This window comes from Triticum dicoccoides, chromosome 5B, assembly GCF_002162155.2.
Source record: "Triticum dicoccoides isolate Atlit2015 ecotype Zavitan chromosome 5B, WEW_v2.0, whole genome shotgun sequence".
NCBI classification, from domain to species: domain Eukaryota; kingdom Viridiplantae; phylum Streptophyta; class Magnoliopsida; order Poales; family Poaceae; genus Triticum; species Triticum dicoccoides.
Genome location: NC_041389.1, coordinates 281,185,791 through 281,196,058, shown reverse-complemented (window position 1 = coordinate 281,196,058; position 10,268 = coordinate 281,185,791). Strand labels below are relative to the sequence as shown.

General features: G+C 43.8%; 2 protein-coding genes across 2 annotated transcripts; one reads left to right on the top strand and one right to left on the bottom strand.

Annotated features, from left to right (window-relative positions):
• Positions 1 to 413: 413 nt before the first annotated feature.
• LOC119308422 (NAC domain-containing protein 45-like) lies at positions 414 to 2,109 on the top strand. Its single transcript, XM_037584550.1, has 3 exons — positions 414 to 739; positions 830 to 1,110; positions 1,217 to 2,109. Exons 1-3 carry the CDS (start codon positions 538 to 540, stop codon positions 1,937 to 1,939), a joined length of 1,206 nt encoding a protein of 401 aa, XP_037440447.1. The 5' UTR covers positions 414 to 537; the 3' UTR covers positions 1,940 to 2,109.
• A 3,330-nt stretch (positions 2,110 to 5,439) lies between these two features.
• On the bottom strand, positions 5,440 to 9,184 carry LOC119308420. The gene is made up of 9 exons (XM_037584549.1): positions 9,025 to 9,184; positions 8,797 to 8,906; positions 7,341 to 7,443; positions 7,165 to 7,224; positions 6,780 to 6,842; positions 6,472 to 6,672; positions 6,300 to 6,390; positions 6,007 to 6,221; positions 5,440 to 5,864 (listed from the first exon to the last, which is right to left on the bottom strand). Exons 2-9 carry the CDS (start codon positions 8,904 to 8,906, stop codon positions 5,775 to 5,777), a joined length of 933 nt encoding a protein of 310 aa, XP_037440446.1. The 5' UTR covers positions 9,025 to 9,184; the 3' UTR covers positions 5,440 to 5,774.
• Positions 9,185 to 10,268: the final 1,084 nt, after the last annotated feature.

The window sequence follows — 10,268 nt, the reverse complement described above, 5'->3', positions numbered from 1 at the left end:
GAGATACGGAAACCGGACATACGAGAAAAGTAAAGGGAATAGTTTCTTTTGTCAAAATATCTAGCTAGGTGAGAGAACAGTCTGTGATTTAGATTTGTATCTTTTTCCGCAACGCTACAAGAGAGAAGAAAGTCAAGTGGCCTATCAGACAAGCCTCCCGCCGTCAGTTTTAATTGGCAGCTGTCAAGATGTAGCGAATTAAAGCTGCACAAGGGAATTAATCGCTGAAATTAATGCCCCTGATCACACCTAAATCTGATGTGTGATGTGGGGCGATTAATGAAACCGAGTGAAGAGTTCCTTCCTAGGCAAGGTTTAGGTGGACCTGGCCCCTCCCAAGCCACGGAAAAGGTCGCTGAAAGCATTATAAAAGTTGGCCTCTTGCGCGCTCTCCATCCCCTTCCCTATTCCCATTCATCCGTCTGCACCGAGCCTTGCTTTCTTGTGAGCCCAAGCAAGCCCTCTTCTTCTTCCTTCCTACCGATCTATCACTCCTAGCCGGCTACTGATTTCCTTGGCTTGATTGAGAGAGCGAGCATGGTGGAGAGCATAGCAGCAACGCCGTCGGAGGAGCAAGGCCGAGGCGGCGGCCTGTCGCTGCCTCCGGGGTTCAGGTTCCACCCCACCGACGAGGAGATCATCACGAGCTACCTCCTGCGCAAGTTCCTCGACCCTAGCTTCGTGTCCCGCGCCGTCGGCGAGGTCGACCTCAACAGCTGCGAGCCACGAGATCTCCCAGGTAACAATTCGCTCCCTTCATCGTCTTCTTCTTTTTCCATGCATATTTACAGCAGGCTAGCTGCTGATGTTGTTTGATATGGAATTGAAGGCAAGGCCAACATGGGGGAGAAGGAGTGGTACTTCTTTGTGCACAAGGACCTCAAGTACCCCACCGGGAGCCGAGCCAACCGCGCCACCAAGGAGGGCTACTGGAAGGCCACCGGCAAGGACAGGGAGATCTTCAAGCCCCGCGCCCGCGAGCTGGTTGGGATGAAGAAGACGTTGGTGTTCTACACGGGCCGAGCGCCCCGGGGCGCCAAGTCTGAATGGGTCATGCACGAGTTCCGCCTCGAAGGCAAGTCCAGAGGCCAAACCATGAACAATCCCAAGGTGAGCCTCTCCAACATTCCATTCTAATTATGCCTCTCTCTAGACTCTACTCGATCGGAGCGTGAATTGATTGGGAATTTTTTCGTCTGTGCTTTTGAACGGTCAGGACGAATGGGTGGTGTGCAAGGTGTTCAACAAGAAGGGGGAGGTCAAGGCGACGAGGGCTGCCGACGTGGACGCCGAGTACTCTGCCGTGACGACGCCGAACGCCAGCTCGGTCGTCGACGCCGGCGAGGGCGCCGGAGACTTCACCGACTCCATGTTCACTATCGACCCGCTCTGCTACATCCCCAACTCCGACGAGTACACAAGCAACCAGCTGCCGACCAAGACCACCGCCACCACCACCAACAGTGCCCCGCCGCCGTACAACGCGGACTACTACTACCCCTCCGTTCCTACTACAGCTGGAAGCTTCAATCTCATGTCCAACTACAGCTTGACCAACGTCCCAAGCAACGCGCAAACGTCCACCGCCATGGCCAGCTCAGTCCCGGCAATAAGCGGCTCCTCCTGGCAGCACATGCTTATGAATACGGCGCCGCATGGGATGATGTCAAGAAGAAGCTACGACGTTAACCTCCATGAGCAGCAGGCGATCATGATGAGAGCCCTAGAAGGGGTCGTTGGCGCCCAAAACTTCGGTGAGCCGGCAAAGGGTCTGCAGACGCCGAGCTCCAGGGTGACCGCCGGCAGTGTTCTGCCTCAGCAGGGCAAGCTTGGGAGCTACGACGACGGTGAACTTCCCTATGGGAATTATGATCTTGCTTCTGCCGCTATGACTGGACGCCCAGCTGCTGCTAATAATCTTGGTGCTAGGTTCTACTGATCGAATGTTCGTTGATTGTAGTAATTTTGTTGGTTGCTTCATTGATTAGATCGATGTTGATTATATATGGACCATGGAGAGAGATTACAGTTGCATTAGTTTGTTTTAGGATTTTGTAAAAAGGACATTATATTGTTTGTTGTGAGTTAAATATGTTGCTTCTTCATTGAGCTGATGTTGTCGCATGGCACATAATTTCAGTTTCGCTAATTCTCGGTCGCCTAATTTTTTGTGGGGATCTTTGAGTAACGGGTAATATAAGCATAACTCAGGTGGAGATCCTTTGCCTAAAATATAGGAGTAGTTAACCATATGAATATAGTAGTATCTGAAGAACAGAAGAAGTCTGCTAACAATTCTTGGTAAGTTATATATGAGGACTGAAGTGGTCCGGAAATGAGGATGGTTGGATGTTGGTCCAAATTACGACTTCGAGAAATAGACAACAAAATTTCAGACAACTTATGGTTTTGCAAACTCTTTCTTTAGGCTTTGTATATAAATGTGGCGTTTGTATGTGGCTCTTCTTCATTGTTAATGATACAATAAGGACCTCGGTCGTTTCTATACAGGCTGTTTTTGTTGAATCTTGATTGTCCTAGTCGTGTCCTTGTTTTGCCTTCTCATCCAAAATAATTAAGAGATGATGTTATGGATTAGGTCGTGGTAGCTTATTCTGTTCTCTAGATAGCTGGAGTACTAGCTACAGATGGGTAACCAAAGTAGCTAGCTACTAGCTACAAATCGGTAACCAAATTAAAGCAGCTAGCTAGCTACTATGCATGTGTACTCTAAATAGGCTGTGGAGACAGAGAGAGCTAGAGAGATATCTAAACCAAGAGAATGAGACATGGTGTATATATATATTCTTCCATGTATGTATAGAAAGACACAACTGGGTCATACTTATACAGTAGCGCTCATACGTATGACAGTACTTTTCAAGTACGGTGACTTTTGGTTTGTCGAGACCTAATGTAACCAAGCTAGTTTGCATTCTTGGCGCGCAAGTTAGGACTTAGTCAAGTGGCCTCCACGTTAATTAGCATTGTATACAGGTTGGTGCAAGCTGGAGCGTTCGTCAGCGAGAAAGCACGTGCAGCCACGCATGCATACATGTTGGACGGCGCGTGCATGCACGCAGGCCACCTGTATGCCAGCTCAGTTATGGGAGGAGGTCATTCACTTGATCTACCGATAGACCAGTTTAATTACTAATTAAGTACTTCCTATTTTAAAATATTTGAAGTTTTAGTTTTGTCCTCAGTCAAATTTCTTTTAAGTCTGATCAAGTTTGTAGAAATAACAACATCTATAACATCAAATTAGATTCATCGTAATATATGTTTATATTTTATATATCTGACGATGTAGATATTAGCATTCTTTTCCTATAAAGTTAAAAAAAAAGGGCAACCTGGTGCATGTAGCTCCCGCTTGCGCAGGGTCCAGGGAAGGGTCCGACCACTTTGGGTCTATAGTACGCAGCCTTTCCCTACATTTCTGTAAGAGGCTGTTTCCAGGACTTGAACCCATGACCTCATGGTCACAAGGCAGCAGCTTTACCACTGCGCCAAGGCTCCCCTTCAAACGAAATTAATCAAACTAAAAAAAATGACTTAGGGCAAATCTAGAACTTCCAATATTTTAACACAAGCGTAGTACACATGATGATCGATCGTTAGAAAATGGAGAGCTTTTAACTGAAACTCTGAAAGTAAAATGATCAGTTACCAATGGTGGCCAGCGAAGATTCCTCGAAAAGAAACTGTATAACCAGCAAGATAGTAACTGAAAGATGTAGACGTAACCCATGGCATCCAGCTTGCATGCATGATCCAACGACAGTGCAACGTGATCTAAGAAGAAAGAAATAGAAAGGAATCCCCCTTTTTTACCTGCATTTTCGGCATGTTTCCTGCATCATAAGCCGGTGCAAGTTACGTACTTTTTCTGTTTCGAATATTTTAGAAGCTATATGCATTTTCCATCCTTTTTTCACATGCTATGTGAATTGTTCTAGTGGGATTTAACGCGTCCCTATGAGCACCTATAGAAACTGAGCCAGCACGATCTCTTGAGATTAACTAAGTTACCATGGATGCCTTCGTAATCGACGGAAATCACTGAACAAACTATTGCTGAAAAGTATGAAATAAATTTCGTCAGTTCCACCAAATGAAGTTTGCCCCACCCCACCGCATGTATCACGAGGTAAGTTTGTGTTAGGATCGAGCAATGCCTGCTGAGATCTGTTGCACTTTCTTTAAAAAAAAAATTGCAGGAGAGCGGCTAAAATTTCGTTGGAAGATCTATCACTTCCAATTACTCCACTCGGTAGCGATACTAGATCAGCAATAATATCATGCTTCTGTAGATACCCAAGGTAGGTACATAACTAACTCATCATACGCATCCCCTCCCCCCAGGGTCTTGCTACGTAAGCAGCTTTATTTATTTCGGAAAGGAAAAACTGCTCACGACAATCCGCAAACGTCAAAGACCTTTCTTCCAAGTTATGTTTTGCAGCTATACACTGGCAGTGGCATGGCTCCCAAGAGACCAACACGCACTGACTTGGCAGCCAATGTATGGGCCAGTACGTCGCCGGTACCGACTATACTGAAAACACATCTCATTCGCCAACGTCAGGCTCAGCGGATAGACATTGTACTACTGTCATCATGGGGATCGAGGATATACAACGACGCGTGCCTCGGCCTGACTATGAGGTCAAGAACAAAAATGTCGCATCAGCGAGGAATCGCACAAGCAATATACAACAACAACAAAGCCTTTTGTCCCAAGCAAGTTGGGACATGAAAACCCCAATACTCCCTCTGTTCTTAAATGTAATTTTTTTTTTAGAGATTTCACTACAGACTACATACAGAGCAAATGGGTGAATCTACACTATAAAATACTACTCCCTCCGTCCAGAAATACTTGTCGAAGGATTGGATGTATCTAGACGGATTTTGGTTTTAGATACATTCATTTTTATGCATTTCTCCGACAAAAATTTCCAAACGGAGGGAGTATGTACATATACATCCATATGTAATTTGTATTGAAATCCTAGAAAGATTTATATTTAAAAGCGGAGAGAGTAGAACGCAACACAATCTATATGCTTGCGAAATTTCTGTTGCATTTCCTTCACATTATAAAGGACAAAATGGAGCACGCATTAAACCATATATAAAGGGATGCCACAATTTTCTACTCACTTGAGTGCTAAGCCAAGACAAGACCTATAGCAAGCATAAAGGACAAATTGACACAAGAGGAGGAAAAGATACTGGAGCGTCATCCGACTATCCATCGTTTTAAATGAAGCAAAGCAGAGCGATCACTACTCCAATCTCAATCATGCAATCACTTGCGCCGTAAGTCTAGCTGACAATTACACATCCTCAGCGGTGCAACCTAGAAAGGAGCAATGCTCCAAAAGTAGCCTTGTGTCCAAATCACCCAAGAAATTGATGTGCTTCAAGTTATGACTACTAAAAAAATAACAAGATTTTATTAGATGGACAGTAGTGCCATCATCTTATTGGCTTCCTGAATCCCAGGCTATTCACAGAGAAAACTGGAAACAATTCTGGTTTGATAGTACAACATAAGCCTTGCGCATGTAGTGTAGTTTGCAAAAGCTCAGATCTCCGTGGGTTTGGAATGCAATTATACACCAAAAGTTTGGTCACTAAACAGAAGTTTGGCTTAGAAAAATACACAAGCAAGGCACCTTTGAAGAGGAAGCTAACTATATCCACTGCGCAGGGTAACAAACACTGGCCATCCACATCGGGTTTGCTTCAAAATCAGACCAAGATTAATCCTGGGGAGCCTCAAATCTTGATGGAGTATCGATCCCCATCATGCAGCAAAGTCCTGATATCAAGATGATAAGCAGCACTACACCCTGCAGATTGTGCAAAAATGTGAATGAATTATGCAAGGATACAAACAACTGTGATCTACATACTGCAGTTTATACAGATGAAGAGGACAAACTCCACGGCATAGTTTGGAATACACAAAACAGAGTGCGAGTACCAACTTACCACAAAAACTCCTTCCAGGAGAGTTGATTTTAATTGGCACTCTCCATCACATTTCTCTAGGACAGGTTTAGTTGTGTTGGTCTTCTCTGCAAGATACCTGGCTAATGGCAGGTCCGAAGGATTCTCCAGCAAACCATAGGGTTGAGAAGCGTAAAGAACTGTGTATTTAGCCCCAGACTTGTCAAGAACAGAAACCAGATCCAAAAGCAACTGCCCTGAAGTAAGGAAGTGGAACACAGGTTAAAGTTGTACAGTTGAAGGTGATGGAACTAAACCTAGTTACTTTACCCAACCTTCTGATTTTGTACTGTCCTTGAAACCACCGCTACAGAAGACGATTAGCTCAGTTGGTTGGTTGTTTCCCATCCGTGACTTCACCAAGTCCTGGAATGTATATGCTGTCAATAAATAATGAATATACAGAAAATATCGAAATAAGTATTTTATATGTAAAAGATAACTTGCTTGAACAGAATCCATGTTCAGATGTTTCTTCACACTTTCACTGCTTGCAGTACACGTGTCTGTGTAAGTGATATGATTTCCTCCAGAACCATCCTCACAATTCTCAGTAAATCCAGATAGCAATGAGTTCTCTAGTGCTTCGTCGTCTGACATGGCAACATAAGGGAATGCCATGGAAAACTCAGAGCTTGAGAAGGACAGCTGGTAAAAGGTATGTATATTAATGGATTTGAAAGCATTCTATGCTTACAATTATGTATGACAGCAGAGAAAAAACATGGAAAACCATATATGATGACTGTGACTACCTTTAGTATGTCCGCTAAAGCAGGATCGACTTGTTTATCTTTAGAGATGTCTGATGATTGTAGCTGAGGAACAATATTAGTTACTGGTTAGTGTAACTGAAGCAACAAAACAGAGATAGCATCTTCAACATAAAAAATTCTAGGATGGAGTTTATTTTTCCCACACAGACTAAAGCATGGAGAATTTTAGAAAAAATAATGGCCTCTTGGACTTGACCAATAACAGCTAGCTGAGATATCACGACGAGAAGGTATTTGAATAAACAATTATCGATGATTACGAGGCTGCTTCCATCAAGTGTGGATTTAGTGTAACCAGTTAATGCCCAAAAGATGAAAAAACTAATTTATAACAGTAACAAATGGATGGTAGTCCAAGAAATACCTTTGATCCAAGAAAAAGAACTGCAACATCAACATTCTTTTGAGGACCATCCTTTGAACACTGAAAACAAAACCAAAACATTGTGTTGCTTAAATTTGTGCATACGAAGAACTCACATTTCAAGAAAGCTGGATGTCAACTTTAAGTTCCAATTGGGACACTGGAGGAGAACTCACCACCAAGTTCGACCAGCCACCTTCCTCGAGAACAGAATCAGCTAAACTCTTTGGGGAGATTGTCTGATAGTGGACTACTTCTTTAGCCTCATTGGGACTAAGTCTGGAGATAAAGGTAATGTTATGTAAATTACTATTACTTGAAGGACGGCAAATATATCAAAAATGAACTCGTATAATTGTACTTCGTTGGTAAGTAACCGAATGCATAAATTTCACAAAATGAAAACTTGGAACTAGTCAACAAGTAACCAAAAATCCAGGAGTAAGACTGATCAGGAACACCAGATGTAAAATATGAATCACCTGCACTAAGAACAACAAGGAGTAACACTGGAGATGTATGAGATACATCGTCTACACTAAGAAGACGGAGGAGCAACATGTGACCTAGGTAGCAGGTAGAGCCTGGATGCATTACACAGTTGCTGTAATATTCACAGGTAAGGATGCATCTCAGTAGAAGGCGATTGTCATATCTAATGGAAATCAGGGTTTCAAGTTTCCTTCAGCTTCAAGGCCAGAGACATTCCACAAGAAATGGAGAAAAAAGGAACTACATGTTTCTACTTGAGGTATACAAATATGGGCAGACAGCGTGATTGGACAGAAGTCAATGTTCACTATGCAACAAAAAAATGCAACTTCCCCGGAGAACTGATGCTCAGCATCTGCTCTCCTAATGTCAACGGGACTATGGAGTGGCCTGCATACAAGTTGGACAAGGGTCCTGATGCCAACAATAAACTCTGTTTTGTCTCTCCTTCATCCGGGGTTTATACCCATAGATCACTATTCTTAGTAATCTACATGAACAAAATGTGTGGCTTTCTATGTAGAGTGGGTTTCATCACCAGATATCATCAATCCTCCAGCCTTCCATTACTGAAGTTGGGAACTTTTTCTTCCAACCACCCTACTCTACACTCCGCAATCTGACCATTATCACAAGGATGAGTTAATTAATGTTTGCGCTGAGTCAGGATCTAGAGATTAGTTTTTCCACGGGTAGCTGTATAAACATGCACAATTACGATTGAAGAGAAAAGCAGCTGACATAAATCTACTGTGTGAATGTAGATACCAATCTTTTTTAGAGAATGGAGATATCAGTCTTGAGGTAACATTATGATTGCCTCCCAATGAAACGTGCTATTCCACAACATACAGACACACCGTAGAGCCTTGTAGTAACATACTTGAGGTGACTATCCCATGCACTCAATCAACTTGTAGGCTTATGCTGATTTCATGTAAGAATAGTTGGATGAAGCAACATGGTACCCCTTCCATGAAAAAATTCATGTCATTACGCCCCCCAACAGTTGTTAATCCACCAACTTGCAATAGTTTCAGAGCAAAGCAGAATTCCAGGCTAAGATTCCTCCAGCTTTACAAGAACGTATCACATCTAACACAGCAGAGATGTGCATCATAGTGCGCTTCAGCTACTTACCCGTAGTTCTTGGGAGCCCAGAGGAAGGCCGGCGCCGTCACCGGGGCAGCCACCGCCACCTGAGCAGCAGCGACCAGCATCACCGCCAACGCCATCCAGACCGCCGCCATCTGATCGAATCGAATCGTACCCGATCGACCCCCCGAGAAAAAGTCAGACAAAATTGCGGGAAATTGCTGCAGAAATCGATCTGGACTATGAGGCGCTGAGATCGTGAACGGATCTTACCTCAGGGGAAGAGGGCAGCTCGGATTGGGGATTTGGGGTTTGCGTTGGTTTGGTTCCCCCGCTTCGGATACCGATTTCTGCTGGTCACCGCGGCCGTGATCTGAATTGCGAATCGTGGCAGAGGCAGAGAACGGGGGGGCAGGTCGTGGCGTGAGTTGCTACCACGCTTGTTTTAGAGGCTGACGAGTGGGCCCGAGCATTAGAGGCAGTGTCTCGCACGTGTCCGGCCTTGTGAGGATCAAGAGCTTGCAATTTTATTTTTTCTTAACGAGGGATTGCAATCTTCTGTCTGTTCACAAATATTACCTCCGTCCCAATAGTGTGTTTGTTCATTTATTATTTCAGTCTTTACGTGGCTTATACTAAAATGTCCTACTCTCTCCGTTTACAAATATTAGATGTTCTAGCTTTTTTAGAATCAATGCACATAAACATGTTTTAGTGTGTTTATTCACATATACTCCCTCTATTCCTAGATGTAGTGCGCATAAAATTTCTTAGGAGTCAAACATTGTTTAGTTTAACCAAGTTCAGTTAGAAAAGTATCAACAAAAATAGTACAAATAAATATATGTTTAGTGAGGCATCTAATGATATTTACTTAACATCATAGATATAGATATTGGGAACGTATCCTGTGAAAATGAACTAGTGGTGAAAATCTGAAAAGTTTGCTCGTGGGGCGTTGGATCCAAAATCAACGCATCTAGTGAGAGGTGGGAGGGCTCACAAGATAACTAATAACACTTTCACACATAACCCCCTACACGTACGAACCAAGACTCAAGTCCTCCATCCCTAGACTTCTGGTCGTCATAACGGAGATCCATCCCTGCAAAGCGCCGCCATCGACCCTAGACTCCCATGTATGTGTGACGGCGCGGTGCTCCTTATCACCGCCAGTACCTAGCGGCAGCGACATCCCTTCTATGAGTATGGATCCGGCAACTTCCGACAAAGCACCAAATCAATCTCCCGATACCCTTGCAGAGGTATGTGGTACATGTCTCTGATGAATTCTGTTAGTTCTTGGAGCAAACGTGATCAAGATGATGTTTTGATAGGTATCCGTACCCGCTGTTGTTGAACTAAGAATGGAGCCTAGGCTCGGTTGTGAATTTTCATTGCAAACCAAAGATGCCAATAATAGACAACCAGAAATCAATCTCCCTCCAGTCGTCCAGGATAGCTACAGTACACCCAATAGAAGAGCTAGCAGCGAGCCTTTTTGTGTGAGCATCTAT

Coding starts and splice junctions, on each gene's coding strand:
- LOC119308422 (XM_037584550.1), top strand. CDS start 538: ATGGTGGAGAGCATAGCAGCAACGCCGTCGGAGGAGCAAGGCCGAGGC. Junction 740..829: donor CGAGCCACGAGATCTCCCAG/GTAACAATTCGC, acceptor ATGGAATTGAAG/GCAAGGCCAACATGGGGGAG. Junction 1,111..1,216: donor AAACCATGAACAATCCCAAG/GTGAGCCTCTCC, acceptor TTGAACGGTCAG/GACGAATGGGTGGTGTGCAA.
- LOC119308420 (XM_037584549.1), bottom strand. CDS start 8,906: ATGGCGGCGGTCTGGATGGCGTTGGCGGTGATGCTGGTCGCTGCTGCT. Junction 7,444..8,796: donor TGGGCTCCCAAGAACTACGG/GTAAGTAGCTGA, acceptor CTTTATCTCCAG/ACTTAGTCCCAATGAGGCTA. Junction 6,673..6,779: donor CTTTAGCGGACATACTAAAG/GTAGTCACAGTC, acceptor ACCTTTTACCAG/CTGTCCTTCTCAAGCTCTGA.